At 37.5% G+C, this 22,607-nt stretch overlaps 1 protein-coding gene across 1 annotated transcript in view; it reads right to left on the bottom strand.

The window, feature by feature from the left end:
• The window catches only part of LOC131060005 (uncharacterized), a 78,230-nt gene extending 55,679 nt beyond the window's left edge, over nt 1-22,551 (bottom strand). The window contains exon 1 of the mRNA XM_057993084.2: nt 22,346-22,551. Coding sequence (XP_057849067.1) covers nt 22,346-22,465 — 120 coding nt within the window. The 5' untranslated portion in view covers nt 22,466-22,551. The remainder of the gene's footprint in view (nt 1-22,345) is intronic.
• Nucleotides 22,552-22,607: the final 56 nt, after the last annotated feature.

The raw sequence follows: 22,607 nt of genomic DNA, 5'->3' as shown, positions 1-22,607 counted from the left end.
GGGCTTGAGACTAACATTCCCCAACATTCCACAGCCATCTTACTTAAGTAGAGACGATATCTACTAATGTCATTTTGAAGCATTGCGCAAGCTAATCTCAACTATAGCATTAATGGCAAGGAATTCTAAGCCTTGGTCCAAGTGCTCAAGCAACAATGCCATCATATTCTTGGTAGGGAGATAGTTTGCATATTAAATACTAACCACATTAGTTCTTGAACTCTTGCTTGAAGATTCAAGAACATCAGAACACAAAGTATTCATCTAAAATTCGAAATTTTCATTTGGTAAGGAAGTATATGAGGGTTGTCACCAAAAAAGTTACCAATCTTCTTAGTCATCCTCATTTTTACTTGAAGTGCAACCTATGATGAGTGGAAAGCTCTCTATTCCACAAGAACTTAATTTGATCCACTTGTTGAAGCTTTTAGCCATCCAATGGAATTGAACCAAACACCTTCCTTGACTATAGTTTAGGGGATTTTTTTTTGTATAGTCCATTCAAACAGGCCCACCTTACCAATTTTTGTGAAAGGAAGCTCACTCATTCTCATAAAGTGGACATTTTGTTGCAATGAATTACAACACCTTCCACAATACTTTTATCAACCATCTATTCAGGAAGTTGTTTGAGAATTACATCCATCAGTACTCCCTTTGCAATCAATCTAACCCTTCCAATTAAAATATATCAAACAATTAACAGTATGTTATTAACCATGGGATCCATTTCCATGGACTTCATTAGTGATCTACCCAGCACTCAATGCCAACATCACTACATCTTGTTAATGTTGATCAGATTTGTAGATAAGTGTAGATTTAAATTTTTGTCTAATTTAACTTAGAATGATTTCCAAAAGATCAATGTTCAAGTACTAATTGATATCAGTATTTAAGACAGCTATTGATTAATATCAATACTGATATGTACGGACTATATATAAACTGCTCTATTCAATTGCCTTTATTTACTGCTATCTCTTGTTCGACAGCACAGATAGACAATCAATTCTAACTATGCCATCACCGACAGTAGGAATCAGTGTCAACTATTCCCTAGTTGACTACCTTACGGACTGCAGACAATTATAATATCACTGTTATATTTGCTGACTCCTCTCTATACTTTATATCAACTTGTTCCTTTTTTGTTATTCTTTTTATTCAGTGGTATATCGTTTCAAAATGAATGTATATAAGTATAAGAGCCACCGAGGGAGACACGACTCTTCACCAAGAGCCCGATGACTAAAAACAAATTCATTATAGTAATCGGAATATCTATCTGACCCGATATACAATAGTTTGGTCCATATAATTGACAGCAGTAATATTAACTAATATTAACTTAATATGATCGATAGAATCAGTTTAGGTGAAATCAATAATAACAAGAATCAATCTTGTAACACAAATTGATAATCGAACTGATCATACTACTTGACAAATGAATCGACAAGAATGAAATACGATATAGTTATAAGAGAAATCTGAATAGTTTAATAAGATTAATTGATTGATAAAATGTGTAAGGCCGATAGGCCAGTTACACATTTGATCTACAAAGTCGGTATTTAGGATTCTGACTGAGGCTACATCTTCAACACTCCCTCTTAGCTAGGGAGGAATCCTTCTTATCCTTACATCACTCCATTGTGATGATTTACCACAACAGCTACATCTATATGTGGAAGAGAAAAATATCACCTCACTGTGATATCAAGTATTATGGCATATCGACGGATATCACTTCACGTGATATCGACCATAGATATCTCCTTATGTAATATCCACCATTATGGCTTGTCCACGGATATCACTTCAAATAATATCCACCATTATGGCTTGTCCACGGATATCACTTCAAATAATATCCACCATTATGGCATATCCACGGATATTACCTCTCGAGATATCAACCATTATGGCATATCCATAGATATCACGTCATATGATATCCACCATAATGGTTTAACCAACCAATATTGTAAGATCGTCACCTTACAATAATGGTGAGCTGTACAAGTGTTCATCATTGTGAGATTGTCACCTCACAATGATATTCACCATGGCTCATCCATAGGGTAACACAAAGTACAAGGAAATCATCACGGACTCTCTCACGTGATGTTGTCATGGTGTCACACACATGACATCCACCATGAACCATATCAGAGGGCGGAGAAGAGGGCTTTCACCTCAAGAATCTTCTCAACGAGAAATGACATTAAACAAGAGTTTACACATTAAACATCTTTGCTCAAATAGAAGAATACATTAGTATAACATATAACTAAATCAATGATGTTGAGACTCAATCTCAGCTAGGGCTTCATTCTTGAGCTTACCTCGAAAGTACACAAACTTTATTCTGAAGAGAGGCTTGGTGAGAATGTCCATCTTCTGCTCGTTAGTAATAATGTATCTTAGCTGAATAGCATACCTTTCCACTTGATCTCCACATGCCTTGACCTTTCATGCAATACAAGGTTGGATTCTGCATCACTCTTGGTGTATTCCAAGCTTACCAAGTATTCATCTATCCAGAAATATCATGACCGAGGAGTCAGCATAAAGGCCTTCCAGTCTATATACATGGGACTCCATCCCATGAGTCATAGTCCTTTGACTGATCACTAGGGAAACCATCTTGACATGGTCCACTCCCTCTGAATAAATATGATCAAGATCCTCGGATATCAATCGAAGCACATCTTCTTAGCTGCTCCCTTTGTCACAGAAGTATACGAACAAGATCCCCTTGTAGTATGCTCGCTCTCACTGGGAGAGCCCTCTTGTCTCATCTTTGCTTTGTAACCCTAGATGCTATCATTACCTACACAAATGCCTTGATAGCTTTCCCAAATGGACTGTTGCACTTCTAGAGGTAACTATTTGTTTTAGGGAAATGCAAAATCTCCACTAAAGTCCTCTGCATATTCATCCTGAATTTCAATCTCTTCATCACAAATAGAACTCTAAACTCCACAGGCTATGATTCTAAGGATGTCCTGTATGTAAGAGATAAGTTTCTCATAGTAAATTGAAGAAATTTAAACACAAGATATCCAGAACAGCTTGTTGTAAACAGACATCTGCTGACAATGTTGATTCACAAGTAACACGCATAATGTAATAGCATGAATTAATAAAACTTATTTCTTTCAAGTCAAAATATGAATCCATCTGAATCCTTTTGTGGAAGAGTTTCACCAACATCCGCAATGGAAGCTTGAGGCATAGTCCTGGTTGGACATTGCATTGCATAGTGACCATATTTGTCACATCTAAAGCATTGGATTTCTGAAATATCCTTCCTTCTTTTGAATGTAGGGGCACCATTAGATTCCTTATCTTTCTTTCTTTTGAAATGTCCTTTCTTACCTTTCATCTTTGAGGAGTGCGAGGCAAGAACATGAATATCTTCATTTATGGAGCTTTGGCCAATGCCTCTTATAGCTGATCTTGACTCTTCTTGAATGCAATCAGTCTTTAATCAATCAAACTTAGGAAGTTTTGATCTTGCGCTTATCCCTTGAATAAATGACTCCCATGAAGAAGGGAGACCATTGAGTGCCAACATGGTTAACTCTTTGCTCTCTATCGTGTGATCAATGGTAGAGAGTTGATCTCTCAATTCTGCAATCCTCATAAAGTATGAGGTGATGGATTCGCCTTTTGTCATTTTTACATGGTGAAGTTGTTGCTTTAGTGCAAGAGCTCGGCTTGTGTTGTTTATCTCATACATTTTCTCTAATGCTTTGAACATGTCACATGTTGTCTCCAACTTGGAGATGATTGGCACAATGTGATCTTTCACAAAGTCAACCAACATTTTCATTGCTTTGTTGTCTTTCTCTTCCATTGAAGTTTCTCATCCTCTTCCTTTGGTTCCGGTACCGCATCCTTCACGAATTCATCTAATTTGTTTTCCCCCAAGGCAAGCATAATTCTAAACTTCCAAGACACGAAGTTTAATGCACCCTCAAGTCGGTCTTCAACACTGATTCCGTTCACCATCTTGATGTTTGGTAGACGAAGTCGATCTTGAGGACAATACTGGAGGATAACCCTACTTCTATGAATCTGATCTGATCTTTCCTTAAATCTGCTCTGATACCATGTTAATGTTGATCAGATTTGTAGGTAAGTGTAGATTTAAATGTTTGTCTAATTTAACTTAGAATGATTTCCAAAAGATCAATGTTCAAGTACTGATTAATATCAGTATTTAAGACAGCTATGTATTGATTAATATCAATACTGATATGTACGGACTATATATATATGTCTTTACTGCTATATTCAATTGCCTTTATTTACTGCTATCTCTTGTATCGACAGCACAGATAGACAATCAACTCTAACTATGCCCTCACCGACAGTAGGAATCAGTGTCAACTATTCCCTAGTTGACTACCTTACAGACTGCAGACAATTATAATATCACTGTTATATTTGCCGACTCTTCTCTATACTTTATATCAACTTGTTCCTTTTTTTAATTCTTTTTATTCAGTGATATATCGTTTCAAAATGAATGTATATAAGTATAAGAGCCACGAGGGAGACACGACTCTTCACCAAGAGCCCGATGACTATAAACAAATTCATTATAGTAATCAGAAACGTAACTAAACCGATACAACAGTGATCGGGTTATATAAAACTAAACCGATAGACAATATTAATCGGTATATATAAATAAGCCGATATACAATGGTAATCGGAATATCTATCTGACCCGATATACAATGGTAATCAGAATATCTATTTGACCCAATATACAGTTTGGTCCGTATAATTAACAGTAGTAATATTAACTAATATTAACTTAATGATATGATCGATAGAATCAGTTTAGGTGAAATCAATAATAACAAGAATCAATCTTGTAACACAAATTGATAATCGAACTGATCATACTACTTGACAAATGAATCGACATGAATGAAATACGATGACGTATAGTTATAAAAGAAATCTGAATAGTTTAATAAGATTAATTGATTGATCAAATGTGTAAGGCCGATAGGCCACTTACACATTTGATCTACAGAGTTGGTATTTAGGATTCCTACTGAAGCTACATCTTCAACACATCTTAGTGGTTGTCTTTCAGTTTTCCAAAATGGCTATCTTTAAGTCATATTCCAAGACCATAGCTGCAAACTTGTTGCTAAAGCATGTCTAAAACAATTTTAAGCTGCCGCTAACTATCATTTCAGATTGTACCCCATGCTTATTGAGTCATTTTCAATGATCATTATGTAATTCTAGGTTGTTAGAGGCGTTTCTCTACTTCATTTCATCCATAGACTAATCGCCAAAAGACGATAGTTAATCACTCTTTAGCCCATGCGCTCCTCATTTCAAATCAAAAGAATAGGCAATGGTATAATTATCTGCATGTCATTCAAGATAGCTGCAACCAAGCTGCTAATTTTTCTACAAGGGTTCTCCTTTTGAAGTCTGTTATGACCTCCAGCCTTTAAGTCTTATGAGATTTCATTTGCTGTCCCAACTCCAAAAACATTTGAACAGAAGAAGGAAAAAGATAAAGCTTCTACATTTGTACAAGACTTGGCCAACCTTCAGACAAAAATATTAAGATATTCTTCAGCAAACTCAAACCAAATTCAAGGAAGCATTGATGCTCAATAAGATGTAGATTTGTTCTCCAAGCATGTTTGGAACAATTTCAAGTTTCCTCTAATTATCATTTACTGACTCACACTTCCTGAATCATTTTCAGTGTCCACTGTAGAATCTTCTAGGTTGTCAAGCATGCTTCTCTAGTTCTTTTCAACCACAAAATGAGGACCAAACGAAGACAGTTAATAGGTGATGGTATAACTATCTATTTATCAATTATCATTCAACATAACCACAATCAAGTTCCTAAAGTTTCTAAGGGAATTCTCCTTATAGGATTGCACTTGCTCTTCCTACTCCAGATACATCCCAACAACAAAAGGAACAAGACAAAGCTTTTACATTTATGCAAAATCTGCCCAACCTTAACAAAGAAACTCAGGAAATTCCTCAGCAGCCCAACCTTAACAAAGAAACTCAGGAAATTCCTCAGCAAACTCAAGCCAAATTCAAGGACTTCATCACTGGTATTGAATTCCCCATTTTTTCCAAATTGATGATGATCGTGTTTTGATTAGCTTGGATAAATAGAGGTTCACAAAAAACAACACAAGTGGAAGCCCATCAAAGAAAAACCTTTCACAATTCTCCAAGCAGATAGACCTAATACCTTATGACATAATCTTCGTGATCTTCCAGCTTAGCTTGGCATCCATAGTGTTGTTGATATGAGCAAACTTAGGTTATACAAAAAAATCTCACTTTGAGAAGAAACATTCTACCATTTATTCTAAGACCTATTCACAATAATACAATACTATATAAATATATATTGACTTCTTTAATGTCTTCCATGTTGCATCATAACTGCTACTAGCTTTTAGATATATATATATATATAAAATATGCCGAGAGATTCCCCCCGTTAATGGGATTGGGAAGGTTGATCTCCCCACTAATCCCCAAGCTGGTGTCCATTGGTCTGCCCCCGCCCTTGGTTGGACCAAAATCAATTTCAATGGGGCTTCCAATGGTAAACCCAGGATGAGTGGTGTTGGCTGCATCATTAGAGATCACTTGGGCAGAATGTTGGTCGAGAAGTCAGTCAACTTAGGGATTGCAACAAATAACAAAGCAGAATTTAGAGCTGCCCTGATAGGGTTGGAATGTGACCAAGATCTGAAGTGTCCCAATTGTTAAGATATAGCCCTCGTGAATCTAACTGATGGTAAATCAGTTATTATCTGGAGAGTGATCTATTAACAGAGCATACAGTTCAGAAATTAAACATAAACAAACTAATTGTTATGAACGGTTGCCTCCGTAGGGGCATGTCCATATATGGCAACTGCCACGTATGGACATGTCCCTACGTAGGCAACCTTTCCTCTTGTATTTAAACCGGATTCAATGATGGAGACGATCAATAACTCACGGCAATCAGTCTTTCAGAATCGCTGTCATTATTCTTCGATCCATATTTCACAACATGGTATCAAAGCCAGCATATTAAGAGAATAAATTAGACAGCCATATTACTCATAAGCATTTATCGGAAGTAAATAACAAATCGACGCAAAGGCTATATACGCAGAGGATATATCCGACTAAGAAAATATTCAAAATGTCAAGTAATATGAGAGTGGAAGATAGACTCGAAGGAGCCTCCAACTTCGTTTCCTAGAAGATAGTACTATCTAAGTTCAAAGAATTCAAGGCACTAGTAGAAAACCAGTCAGGGAAGAAAATTAAGGTGTTAAGATCCGACAATGGGGGGGAATATACATCGGACAACTTCAAAGACTTTTGTAATTATGTTGGGATTAAGAGGGAGTATACTGTACCATATAATCCACAACAGAATGGAGTAGCAAAAAGAAAGAACAGAACCATAATTGAAGCAGCAAAAGCCATGATGCATGACCAAAACTTACACACTTCATTCTGGGCAAAAGCTTCAAATACAGCAGTCTACATTCAAAACAGATGTCCGCACTCAATTCTAGAAAACATAACTCCTGAAGAAGCTTTTACAGGGAACAAACCAGACTTAAGTCATTTAAGGATATTTGGCTGTCCCGTATATATACATGTTCCTAAAGAAAAGAGGACAAAACTAGAACCATCCGGAAAAAGAGGTATCTTCATTGGCTATAGTGAAAATACTAAAGGATATCACATTTACATTCCAGGGAAAAAATCTGTTGAGATAAGTAGAGATGTAAAGTTTGAAGAAAACACTACACTCAAAGAACCTGAGGATGATAACATTACTAAAGAAGAAGAAGATCACATAACTGAGATTGAGAGGGAGAATATCATAGAAAATTCCGAACCTTCAGACACTGAGAGGGAGGACATCATAAGAGCTTCTGAACCTCTTGTTGATGAAAATATTGAAACACTCAATAACAAGAAAAGACCTCTATGGGCAAGGAAAATAATTGAAGAGAATAATGTAGAACCAAATGATATTTCCAAAGAAAATAAGAGAACAAGAACTCTAAAATGTTATGCTGCACTTCTAACCGAACTCACAAATTCTGAACCAACAAATGTCAAAGAAGCCTTATCAAAACAGGCTTGGAAAGATGCTATGGTTGAAGAATATCAATCTATACTAAAGAATGATGTTTGGGATATATTGCCTAGACCAAAAGACAAATCAGTTGTCTCATCCAAGTGGTTATTCAAGATCAAATATGCATCTGATGGCAGCATTGAAAAACATAAAGCTCGCTTTGTGGCCAGGGGATTCTCTCAGAAAGCAAGAATTGATTATGAAGAGACATTTGCCCCAGTTGCCCAGTATACGTCAGTAAGAACAATCATTGCAATTGCAGAATCCAAAGGATGGAAAACTCACCAAATGGACGTAAAGACTGCCTTCCTAAATGGTTCAATTGAAGAAGAAGTATATATAGAACAACCAAAAGGATTCACCATACGTGATAAAAATTGCTATGTTTGTAAACTAAAGAAAGCTCTCTATGGGTTAAAACAAGCACCTAGGGCCTGGTATGCAAGGATAGACAACTATCTCTCCAAACTAGGGTACTCCAAGAACCTAGCAGATCCCAACATCTACTTCAAGGCTTCAAATGGCAATATGATTATATTGGTCCTTTACGTGGATGATCTTTGATAACATGAGAGGATAATCTCATTGAGAAATGTAAGCAAGATCTGGCAGCAGAATTCGATATGAAGGATCTAGGGCTTCTACATTATTTTTTGGGATTAGAAGTATGGTAGAAGAAAAACTACATCTTCCTAAATCAAGGAAAGTACACCACAGATATTCTAACTAGATTTGGGATGATGGAGTGTAAGCCATTAGCTACACCAATGGAAACTAATTTGCACAAGCTGAAAATTGAGGCAGAAGATTCAGAACCTACAGATCCCACACTCTACAGACAAATCGTCGGTTCACTCATGTATTTGGTAAATACTCGTCCTGATATCTGCTATGCTACAAATGTATTAAGTCACTTCATGTGTGAACCTAAGAAGATACATCTAATGGCTGCTAAACACATTCTAAGATATTTATGAGGCACAATCGGACTTGGCTTAAAGTATGAAAATGTTGAGATTCAACTTGAAGGATATTCTGATTCTAATTGGGCCAGAAGTACCACTGACCGTAAAAGTACTACAGGGTGCTGCTTCAGTCTTGGTTCTACTATGATATCTTGGTTCAGCAGAAAACAGTCAGCAGTTGCACAAAGCTCCACCGAAGCAGAATATATGGCAGCCTCCATGGGAGCTCGTGAAGCGGTATGGCTAAGAAAGTTATTATTTGGATTATTTGGAAAAACTCTGAATTCAACAATAATTCACTGTGATAATCAGAGCTATATCGAGCTCTCAGTAAATCCAGTTTTTCACAATCGATCCAAACATATTGAGATCCCTTATCACTACATAAGAGATATGGTAGATCGAAACGTCATAAAACTAGTGTACATCAGTACTGAAGAACAAAATGTTGATATCTTCACCAAGCCACTTGCAAGATTGAAGATAGAATACTTCAGAAGTAAACTTGGTATGAATAGATTATAATTGAGATTATTAGGATGAAATTCCTACCATGTGTAATTTGTTCATGAATAAATAAATAAAATGTATATTGCAATATTCTAACTGTGTTCAAGAAGATGACAATCTTCTTATGTTTAAGGTTACTATTTCAAGGTGACGATCTTGACAATACTTGACCAAGTGTCAAGATTGACTACATTAAGTTGTTGTCCCGGACTGTGCCGGATATCTTGATCCTAAAGTATGTGATCATCTCATGATTGACTTCTTAAGTAATTGTCCTGGACTGAGCCGGATATCATGATATTGAGTTTATTGTCATGACAAGACTATATTAAATGTTGTCCCGAATTGTGTCGGAAGTCATGACAGAATATGCTCCCAAGAAAATTACTTAGATCCACTCCTGCTAAGAGGGAGTGTTAAGATATAGCCCTCGTGAATCTAACTGATGGTAAATCAGTTATTATCTAGAGAGTGATATATTAACAGAGCATACAGTTCGGAAATTAAACATAAACAAACTAATTGTTATGAACGGTTGCCTCCGTAGGGGCATGTCCATACGTGGCAACTGCCACGTATGGACATGTCCCTATGTAGGCAACCTTTCCTCTTGTATTTAAACCGGATTCAATGATGGAGACGATCAATAACTCACGGCAATCAGTCTTTCAGAATCGCTGTCATTATTCTTCGATCCATATTTCACAACACCAATGTGCACCTGGAAGGCAACTCTTTGATAGCTATAAATGCTATCCGACAAAAGCACACACCGAACTAGAAGTTGCAAAAGTGGATCTGAAAGATATGGGATGTAATCGAGTGCTTCAAAACTTTCAACATATCACACATACATAGGGAAGGCAACATGGAGGCAGATGGATTGGCCAACGTGACCGCACTACCCACCTAAGATGACATGTTGGCAGATGCTTGTAGAAGTGTTGACAGAACCTTCTGTGGCACACAGTGATGGGACAAGTTCGTGCGAGTTTGATGACATCTCAGAGCTCAGACTAATCAGATGGTACAACTTGAGATTTGATATCACCGCATTTAGCACTTGAAAGGGACACGTGGCTAGCTTGCGGTGCATATGTGACACTTGAATTACTTTGAAGGGCGCTAGCATTCAATTGGGTGTGGATGATGGCAGTCTTGGGTGGCATCGGGTACTAAAAAGGCAGCGAAAAATGGGAATTTGTGAGTTGGGAATAATGCCTTTTAATGGAAACCTTGAGGATGTAATTGCCAATCTAAGCAAGGACAAGGTGTGATCATTATTCTCTAGGCCCTTACCTTTAAATGGAAGCCTTGGCTCTGCCACCTCCATTTGAATTTTCATGTTGTTTTCAATGGGGTTTAAAGCTAGGTGTGCTTGCATTATGGATACACCAATCTGACTGTTATGCAAGAGTAGGCAGATGGCCTTCCTCAGTGAGATTACAAAGAAAAGGTTGAAAGGGGTTATAAGGTCTAAGCATGCTCTAGTTGTGAATGCAGTAAAGATTGTCCTAGGGGACGAATTTCTTAGAACAGACCACCGGTATAGGGTGGACACGGACATATCTTCAACGTTTCTAGCCACTCTGCTCAATGCAGGCGAATCCCCAGAGATGGCAAATTCTATCTGTCAAGGGATGATTAAAAAGAAATTTTTGGGAGGGATTGGAGATGTTCTGGGGAACATGGTGGTGGGGGTTGGCGCTCCCCTACCAAGGAACTTCTATGTGGTTCAAAAAAATGGCAAGGAGGTGGAGAAGCTTCCTTTTATCTCCTTGGCATCTCCTGGCACTCTCCCTTGTCGAGGCAAGTAGTCAAGAGGAGCATAATGTTCTTGAAACAGTTGCTCGAATTGGCTCCTGTAATGTCCCCTTTTTAGCCGCACTCGTTTTATGATTGGTTAGCCTATCATTGGCCCTCGTAGGATGAGTCAGATGTTAGAGGGTCCCCAATTAGCAGAGATCGGTGTGTTATTTCTCTCAAAGCTCAGTATGGGTACAGGTTTGGCCTTCGTTGGACTCAGTTTGGTACACTTACTATTTATAGTAAGTCATCATTTCAAGAAAGTCATGGTTTCTATTTATAGAAAGGCACTTGGACAGGCTATGATTGCAGTGTTGATCCCTTGCACTACTAGTTTGATCAGATAATGAGGGATTTACTATTTTTAGTAAATCAGTGGTTGATAGAGAGGGACCCTTACTACTTACTATTTTTAGTAAGGCAATTGGATGCACAATGGACATAATGGTTAACTCCCAAGTTCAAGAGGAATGGAGAAATAATGATTATTTGTGGAGATAGGTTATATTAATTATTAATAAAGTGATTACTTTATTAATAATTATATTATTTACTAAGTGCAATTATAAAGTTATAAAGTCACTTTATACACAATGGGGCCATGACCCTCAATTTAAGTGATTTAAAAGTGAATTAAACGATTATGATTTATGAGGCCAAATATTAAAGTAATTTATAAAGTCAATGGGACAACATAATATATCTAATGAGTATGAGTGCCCAAGTTTGAAAAGTTATTATAAAGTATTATTAAAAGCCTAAAAGTGGATTTCAAAAGGGGATTAAAGGCATTTAAGAGTTGAGAGGATATAAAGGGTTTCAAAAAGCAAATCAAACTGATTCTTGATGTTATTTGACTTGTGCTTTTTGATATGAGAGCTAAGTGTAGAAATACACAAGGGTTTCAGTCATCTACAGCATTGGAGAACGAAAACTCTTCAGTGTTTGTGCAATTTCAGGCTGTGCAATACCAGCTGATATTATTGCTTGAGAGGGCTTCATCCAGGAGTTCTATTTGTGCTTAAAAGTGAAGAATTTCATCTAGGGTTTGAAGTTTTTGGAGGTTTATCTACAGCAGACCCAGGTATTTACCATTGGCAGCCATTAAAGAGAAGATTGCAAGCTTTTAACTGCTGCTACAGTAACATGCAAACAGTAAACGCTACAGTGTTTGAACAGATTTGTGAAAGATAATCAAGGGGTTTATTGTTGCTATAATTTTCAGGGTTCGTGTCATCATCAACAGATCATTCCAGCAACTTGTGAAAAATCTTTACATTGAAGTCTATTTTATTTGCTTGTAATCAGATTGTAGCAAATCGCAGCCATTAGACATGGCATAATCTTGTTATGTTAGGGATTGGTAGTGGGAAAATCAGTCATTGTAATTTGCTTGTAGAGCATAATAATCAGAGTTTTGTAATCAGTCCATTTTATAACAGCATTGAATAAGAGAATTGTAGTTAAGTTTGCATTTTTGCATGCCAACTGTTTGTATTAATGTCTATCTGCCGCAGGTGCACTTTTCTCATGAGTAGGCCATATATATGTTGTTTGTAACTAGGGTTATGTATGGGTTCGGATTGCCTTAAGGCAACATCCGAACCCCTTTAGGTCTGGGCCCTATCCTAGGGTAACGTGGCCCCTAATATATGCCCATCCCAATCTCCACGCTATCCTAAATACACACGCCACCTAATAAATTGGCGCCAAAACCTAGAGGAGGCCGACTTGCAATTAAGGGTTAAAGGTGTGTATAAATAAGAGACATTTTGCAAGTCAAACTCACTCATTTCATTCTGCAAGAAAGGTGAAACAGCTCGGCTTAACAAGGTGCGAATTCACAAGGAAGAAAGCGAATTTATCCAGACTTGTGCGAAATTGTCCAAGAGGACATAGGCTGTTTTGTACAGACTTGGAGAACTTAGAAAGTGCAGATCTGCTATGCAAAAGGATCAGATCTGACAGAGAAGCTAAGTATTGTATTTGTGCATTTAAGAGGAGAATATATAATCTGACCTGTGGGTCTTTAATGTTGGGTTTTTCCTCCTTGGAGGTTTTCCCAGGGTATGTGTGTTTGTCTACTGGTTACTTACTTTATTTCTGATTTTACTGAATGTTAACTTATTTGCCACAAATCTGATTACAATCTAGGGCATAAGCAAAAGGATATAAGTCTGATTAACAAACCTAGGGTATAAAATTACATGGTATCAGAGCTAAGGTTTCACTAACTTCTGATTTTAGCAAATCAATTGTTGCATATAGTTGTTGCTTGTTTTCAGATTAAAATGTCAGGTTTGAAGGCTGAAGATAGACTTGAGGGAGCCATTGATTTTGCTGGTTGGAAAGTCCGTATTCTATTGATCTTTGAAGAGAATGATCTGCTGAAATTTGCAGAAGAAGAAAATCTGTCTCCTCCAGAAGATGCTGAAGAGCTGAAACAGTTCAAGAAAGATTCCCTCAAGGCTAGAAGGATCATAATTGAGTCTGTCAAGAATCATCTTATCACTGTCATATCAAAGTTCGTATCTGCCAGGGAAATGATCAAACACTTGGAAGAATTGTATGAGGTCAACAACCTCAGCAGGGCTCTTGCTCTAAGACAGTAGCTTCTCCACATGAAAATGAAAGAAGAAGACTCAATCATAGCCTACTTCATGAAGATTAATGAACTAAAGGACAAGCTAGGCACTCTTGATTGCCAAATCTCGGATAAAGATCTTGTTATGATTGCATTAAATGGTCTACCTGATGAATGGGAACCATTCATTCGTAGCATTGGTGGAAGAGCTGATCGTCCCAACTTTGAACGTCTTCAATCTGATTGCATCGAAGAGGAATCTCGAATTGAGGTAAGAGGAAAACTCAAGAACTCTCACAAAGATAATCATGTTCTCTTGGCTAAATCTAGGAAAGGTGGACATTGGAAGAAAGAAAAGAGAAGCAAAGATTTTAGATCCTCATCCTATGATCCAAGAAAAAAGTCAAGAGATTCCTCTCACATTCGTTGCTTCAGATGTGATAAGTATGGTCACTATGCCAGAGATTGTCAGAATGACCCAAAGGAAGGGGAAGCCAACTTAAATGAAATTGCCGAACAAAGTGAAGATTATCTTCTTATCTCTGCTCTATCCAGCAATGTTCCTACGGACAGCAATACGTGGATACTTGATAGTGGTGCCTCCAGACACATCTCAGGATTTCATGAACATCTCTCAGATCTGATTGAAAAAGACACCAACCTTCATGTAGTAATCGGTGATGATGCTCGATACTCGGTAAAAGTTCTGGCACTACCTCTTTAAAACTAGATTCTGGTATTTCCTTACAACTCTGTGATATTCTCTTTGTACCTGGTATTAAACGAAATCTGATTTCCATTTCTGCCTTAGAAGATAAGGGTTTGCAAATAGCATTTTCTGAAGGGAAAGTACTCGCTTGGCCTAAGAAATCTAATTTCAAATCTGCTCGTATTATTGGAAATAGATGTGATAGTTTATATAAACTTGCAGCTAACCCAATTCAAGCTCTCATTCATGAGACCCCTGAATCTGTGAACTATGGCATAGAAGATTGGGTCACTTACACTTCCAAGCTCTTCCCACTCTTGGTAAAATGGTTAAAGGTATGCCTAAACTCAGTTTATCTCATGATGATGCTTGTAAAAGTTGTGCAATGGGTAAAAATATAAAGAATCCCTTTCATAAAAGCGATAGTAGGGCTAAAGAAAGGTTAGAACTTATTCATTCAAATTTATGTGGTCCTATGTCTGTAGCATCTCCTAGCGGTTTCCTATATTATGTTATCTTCATAGATGATTTTTCTAGGAAAACATGGATCTATTTTCTTAAATCTAAAGAGTCTGAAGAAGTCCTAAACAAATTTAAAGAATTCAAAGCCTTAGTTGAAAATACTACAGGAAATCGAATTAAATGTTTGAGGTCTGACAATGGAGGTGAATACACCTCAGGTAGTTTCTATGACTTTTGTGTTAAAGCAGGAATTAAGAGGGAGTTCTGCGTTCCCTACAATCCTCAGCAAAATGGAGTTGCTAAAAGAAAGAACAAGACCATTGTTGAAGCTGCAAGGGCCATGATCCATGATCAAGACCTACAACCTTTCCTATGGGCGGAAGCATCCAAAACAGTAGTTTACATTCAAAATAGATGTCCTCATCGCGCCCTAAAGGATGTGACTCCTAAAGAAGCCTTTACAGGAATCAAACCTGACATCAGTCACTTAAGGATTCTCGAGAGCCTAATGTATGTTCATGTGCCTAAAGAAAAATGAACCAAGTTGGATCCATCTGGAAAGAAAGGCATCTTAGTGGGTTACAGCAAATCTTCCAAAGCCTTCAGGATCTACATTCCAGGTCAAAGGTATGTTGAGGTAAGCAGAGATGTAACTTTTGAAGAAGATATTGCTTTCAAAAGATCTAAAGGTTCATTAACCAACAATAATGATATGATGATTGAAAATCAAGATTCAATAGTTGATGCTAACCCTGAGACACAGGAGGAGTCTACTGACCTTCCAGATCAAGAAGTTCAGAATGACCCATCAGAACCTATGCACTCTACCGATATACCTCAAGATATTGTGGTCTCCAAGAAGAGACCACTTTGGGTTAGAAACACGATTCAAGATGCTGAAGGATTTGCTGCTCCCAGAGGAACCTTTAGAGATAGCAAGAGATTCCAAAATCACGCCAACTACATCTCTGTGATGTGCAATAACATTGAGTCTGAACCTCACAATGTTGAAGAAGCTATGTCCCATCATGCTTGGAAACTAGCCATGGATGAAGAGTATGGGTCTATCATCAAGAATGATGTCTGGGACATTGTACCCAAACCCAAAGGTAAGTCTGTTGTTTCCTCTAAATGATTGTTTAAAATTAAACATAATGCTGATGGTAGTATTGAAAAATATAAAGCTAGGTTTGTAGCTCGTGGCTTTTCTCAAAAAGAAGGAATAGATTATGAAGAAACCTTTGCCCCTGTTGCTAGATATACTTCTATTAGATCTATAATAGCTATTGCTACAGCCAAAGGTTGGGAGCTGCACCAAATGGACGTTAAGACAGCCTTCCTCAATGGAGTCATTGAAGAGGAAGTCTATATTGAACAACCAGAAGGTTATGTAATCCATAAAAGAGATTCTCATGTTTGCAGGTTGAAGAAAGCCTTATATGGGCTCAAACAGGCTCCTCGTGCTTGGTATGAAAGAATTGATAAGTACTTACTAAGATTAGGATTTTGCAAGAATGATGTTGATGCTAATATTTACTTGAAAGTTTATAATGGTGAGATGCTTATTTTAGTTCTGTATGTGGATGATTTATTTCTCACTGGTGAAAGTAAATTAATCATAAGATGTAAGAAGGAATTAGCCTCAGAATTTGAAATGAAGGACTTAGGTTTAATGCATTACTTCCTAGGGTTAGAAGTATGGCAAACATCCAATGAAAATTTTCTAAGTCAAGGAAAATATACTATTGATATTTTGAAAAGATTTAGGATGATAGATTGTAAACCTATGCATACTCCTATGGAATCTAACTTAAAGAAGTTAAGTGTTTCTGCAGCTAACTCTGGTTTTGCAGATCCATCTGAGTACAGGCAGTCGATTGGCTCCCTGATGTACCTAGTCAACACTAGGCCAAATATCTGTTATGCTGTGAATGCTCTCAGTCAATTCATGAGCTTACCTACACTTGTTCACCTGGTTGCTGCCAAGCACATTCTAAGATACCTGCGTGGCACGATTGGCTATGGGCTGAAGTATTCACTGAATACCTCAATCCTCTTGGAAGGCTACTCAGATTCAGATTGGGCGGGAAGTGTCAAGGACAGGAAAAGTACTTCAGGTATCTGCTTCAACTTGGGCTCTGCAGTGATCTCTTGGGCATGTAGAAAGCAATCTTCGGTAGCATTAAGCACTGCAGAAGCCAAGTACATTGCCGCATCTGTTGTATCCAGAGAAGCAGTGTGGCTTCGTAAGCTCCTTGTTGGACTATTTGGTCAAGCTAGTGGTCCTACCACCATTCATTGTGATAATCAAAGTTGTATAAAGATGTCAGTAAATCTTGTATTTCATGATCGGTCCAAACATGTGGAAACACACTATCATTTCATTCGGAATATGGTGCAAAGAGGCATCATTCATCTAAAGTACATCAGCACAGATGAACAGATTGTTGACATCCTCACCAAACCTTTATCCAGAGTGAAGTTCGAATACTTCAGAGACAAACTTGGTGTTGTGGAAAACGGAACCCTGATTGAGAGGGAACTTCAATCTCAGTGACTCTATCTGTAGCACTTTGAATCATTCCTTGCTTGTGTGCAAGAATGAATTATATCCAATCTATGCTTGTGTGCTAGATGGATAATTGTAATAATGTAAAGACCCACTAGTGTATTACACTTTCTATGCTTGTGTGCTAGAACCATCCTATGCTTGTGTGCTAGGTGGAAGATGTAATTCTATGCTTGTGTGCTAGATCCATTCTATGCTTGTGTGCTAGATGGAACTTTAAAGGTTCAGATTATGTATTCTCCTCTTCCCTAGTTAAGAGGGAGTGTTGTTTGTAACTAGGGTTATGTATGGGTTCGGATTGCCTTAAAGCAACATCCGAACCCCTTTAGGTCTGGGCCCTATCCTAGGGTAACGTGACCCCTAATATATACCCAGTCTCCATGCTATCCTAAATACACACGCCACTTGATAAATTGGCGCCAAAACCTAAAGGAGGCCGACTTGCAATTAAGGGTTAAAGGTGTGTATAAATAAGAGACATTTTGCAAGTCAAACTCACTCATTTCATTCTGCAAGAAAGGTGAAACAGCTCTGCTTAACAAGGTGCGAATTCACAAGGAAGAAAGCGAATTTATCCAGACTTGTGCGACATTGTCCAAGAGGACATAGGCTGTTTTGTACAGACTTGGAGAACTTAGAAAGTGCAGATCTGCTATGCAAAAGGATCAGATCTGACAGAGAAGCTAAGTATTGTATTTGTGCATTTAAGAGGAGAATATATAATCTGACCTGTGGGTCTTTAATGCTGGGTTTTTCTTCCTTGGAGGTTTTCCCAGGGTATGTGTGTTTGTCTGCTGGTTACTTACTTTATTTCTGATTTTACTGAATGTTAACTTATTTGCCACAAATCTGATTACAATCTAGGGCATAAGCAAAAGGATATAAGTCTGATTAACAAACCTAGGGTATAAAATTACAATATATGCATCTGAAAATACAAAAAAGGAATTGCATTTGCATCTTAGCTTTGACTAGACATCTTAGTGATCATTTACAAGCATCCAAAACATATTTGGTACCAATCAAAACAAAACAATCAAACTGTAACATTGAACCAGCAAGCATAAAGGTTGCAAGCAATGTGTTTGTCAAATTATCTAAGGCAAAAAATCAGGGTTTTACATCAGATTCCGGCAAGGGATCTTACAGCTCCGGAGGAGGAGGATGGATGGTTCCACAGATACCTGTTAGATGAAAAATTGTTGGAGGTGAGCTCAATGAACTCAGTGAACGATGGTAGCAGTCTAGTGGCAACGGACAATGGCAACATGGGACTCCTGACTGGTGTGGCAGAGCAGATGAAGCACAAGGATTGCAGACCTTCTTGCTCGGTAAAGGCGAAATATGCAATTCAGTCTGAAATGAGAAAAGGGTAGATATCCCTGTGCTACTTTCCTTCCTTTTTGTCTATGAAATTATGTAATTGGGACTGGTTATAATGTTTACACCCCAATATTGTAGGTGGGGGTGTTGATAGCATGTATGTAAGTAGTCCATTGTGACATTTTGGGTTAGTATAGGACTATGACAGAGATGGTAGCGATTTGCAAGTAGATATATCTTATACTTGTAAATTTTCTTAGCATTAATATAATTGGGTGCAGCCCCTTAGCTTCTCTTGAACGAACAAAAAAAAATATGTCAAGAGATATCCTTCTCGAGGCAGCTATTTTTAATATTTTTTCACCCTAAACTCTAATAGGTGCCTCGAGAAGGATGTCTCTCGACATATTTTATATATGTTATAAAATTAATTATATCTAAGCTAGTTCTAAAACCCATTCACAATTTTCAACAACCATTGGAAGAAGATATTTTGCTAGATATTCCGATTCATGCCAATCGCAAAGCAAAAACCACTACATACCTTGTGACTGGAAAGGAACTCATTGGTGCAAGGCAGATGATAACTGAGACAACTTTTAAAGCAAAGTTCCCAAATGTCATTTAGAAGCAGGGGACAATTTCCTTAACTTGGGAGGAAATCAATAGGACATCTAATATGGTTAGTACTTTAACTTAAATTACTTATAAATGGTATACATATGCAAATGGGTAGACAAATAAATTAAGTAAGTAGGCAGAAAGTTGGAAAAGTTATAAAGGATGGCTAGTGAGGAGTTAAAAGTACATGGACAGCTGGAAAAGTAGATGGGGGTTAATTGAAGGTAGTGAGACGGCCAAAGAAACTGGAATAGGAAAGATGGGTATAAATTAGTAGGTAGACAGCTAGGAACATTATATATATATATATATATATATATATATTTGCCCCCCGCTGGCAGATTGAAGCTCAATTTCGATGGGGCATCTCAATCAAACCCTGGCTGTTCTAGATACAGATTTATAATAAGAAATAGTGAAGGAAATGCTCTTTGGCTACGGGCAATCAAGCTATATGAAGGAACAAATAATGATGCAGAATTTTGTGCGTTGTATGAAGGACTAAGATGGTGTAATAAGCTTGGCCTTAACAATATTGATATTGAAGGGGATTCAATGTTCGTGAATTCCATCATCTCAAACTATCAAGAGAATTGGGAGTTTGACCCATGGATCAAGGCAATCAAGGAAAATCTTAGCAATATAGATTATACAATGTCGCACGTATATCGGGAGGCAAACCAGGCCGCAGACTTCCTGTCCAAGGCGGTGCTTGACATGGAGGACAGTCAGATTACGAATTGCCCAGAGCAGTGGTTAGTTATCGAAGCTATCTTAGGAAATGACAGGGCTAACTCAAACTTTTTGGAATGAGTTATTTGGGCAGGAATGAAGGCTTATATTCATGACCACGTTTGCATGTTACTATGGCCGCAGCGAAGGACTGGTGACATCGAGGAGCGGGTGGTCTGGAACATTGTCAGTGAGAAAATATTGGCACAGGTGCATGTGCACAATTCAGAAATATTGGAGAGGTTCGTTTACAATGTTCTGAGAACAACGGATGACAAGGATGCCACGGCGAAAGCCATATGAAGGCTGGTCCACCCACAACTCTGAGGTAAGGCAGAAGCTGCCCTCAACCATGTATCGCTGCACCCTAAAACAGGGCTTACTGGTGATGCAGTCAGCATTGAGAAAATGAAGAGGCAAATGGTGGAAATCATTGGTGGAATGCCAACTGGTCTTCTACAAAATCAAACGGATACTTATGCATATTTAGTTAGAGTTAATAGAGACGTTTTGTCTCCTTCACAGATCGAGAAGCTCCAAGAAATGGTGGATGCCATCTGAATTCTGTTGCACACTTTATGTAATTGATCTTTGCTATTAATAGAAAGGGCGCTACCCCCATGGTAGAAATTTGCAATATATATATATATATATATACTCAGAAAATTCATATCATATTTGTACCAAGGTATCGCATATTAATTGATTACCTTTCTTCCAGTAGACGCTTTCTGACAACTGAATAAGTTTTACTTCTACTGATGTGACTTGTAAACCAAGCTTTACAGATTTCATAGAGTATTCTATATTTTAGATGATCGTGACCAGATAATATTAAACTTGAATTAATGGTTTGTTGTCTCCCAATCTACATGCTGGTAAATTAATGAGGTTAATAATTTTCTTTTGTATTCATAATCATTTGCTTGTTCGTTGACAATTCCGCCATTTTAGTTTCCTTTCACAATTGAGATAAATTATATTTGTGTGGATTGTCAGCTACCTCAATTCTCTTTTTCCTAAATTATAGATAAGATTGATTTGAACTCGTCATAGCAATTATATTGTCTATAATAAAGAATATTGGACCGTATGGACTTCAAGACCATTGTCCTTGAAGTTATATCCCTTAGTTGATCATAGGGTTGTTTGCTTGATATTGTCTATCTATCTACTTTCATACACTACAGCCTTATCATCTTGGGTTAGTGTCCACTAATATAGTATGCCCACTTGCATTTCCGTAAATCATGAAGGATCTCTTAGGTCTGCTAGGCTATGGTAGAATCTATAAAATAAATTTGAAAAATGTCAAATGATTTTTGTTATATCTTCATCCACTCAAATGACTTTTTGTACACCCTAGGCAATCAAATCCTTTTGTTTTCAGTAATAATTCTTGCAAAGTTGCTATCTTGGGTAATTTGTGAATAAAAATTCTATATAACCATGCAATTTTTTAATTAGACGTTGTAGTTGTTTTACAACCTTAAATCATTTTAGTCTTTTTAAGATCATCTGCTAGCAGTTTGGTTTACTGATATCCCTTGTATTGAGTGTATAAATCGAATTTCAATTTTACACACTCCCATTTTGATAGTTCAGCATACAATTAGTCTCCTCTTTCAAGAAATAAAATTTCTAGGTCGTCCTTGTGTTCTTCCCCATTTTAGTAAATTAGTACGTTAGTACGTCATCCAGAAACATCATGATAAATTTTCTCAGTGGGTGAAAAACAAACAACAAATGAATTTCTAAAACAATAGCATTTGCTCAATGCAAGAATGAAAACACCAATTAAGACCCCAGAGGCCCGCAACTGAATATTGTTCTGTGGGTGTGTGTGAATAATGCTTGCTAATTTGACTTAAAGGAGAGAAAATACCTGACGCATGGTGTGAGACAAGGAGTTATGAAGCTTTAAATAGGCTTCTGTAGCGTCCAAAAGGTAGATGACCTTCATGTCTAATCCCTCCTCTTCATCTCTTTCGCTTTGAATCTCCATTTTGGAGGTGAGTGAGCAAATAGTAGAAGCATTTGACACAGCATATAAATCCCCACCCGTCTCTTATATGTCGACGTGAAAGAAAATGGCCATGGCAAATATTAAATTTGACGGCCTCCCATGAGAGGGGAACATTATAAAT

This window comes from Cryptomeria japonica, chromosome 8 (assembly GCF_030272615.1).
Source record: "Cryptomeria japonica chromosome 8, Sugi_1.0, whole genome shotgun sequence".
NCBI lineage: Eukaryota > Viridiplantae > Streptophyta > Pinopsida > Cupressales > Cupressaceae > Cryptomeria > Cryptomeria japonica.
Note: the sequence above shows the minus strand (reverse complement) of the source record. Positions and strands in the feature narration are given on the sequence as shown.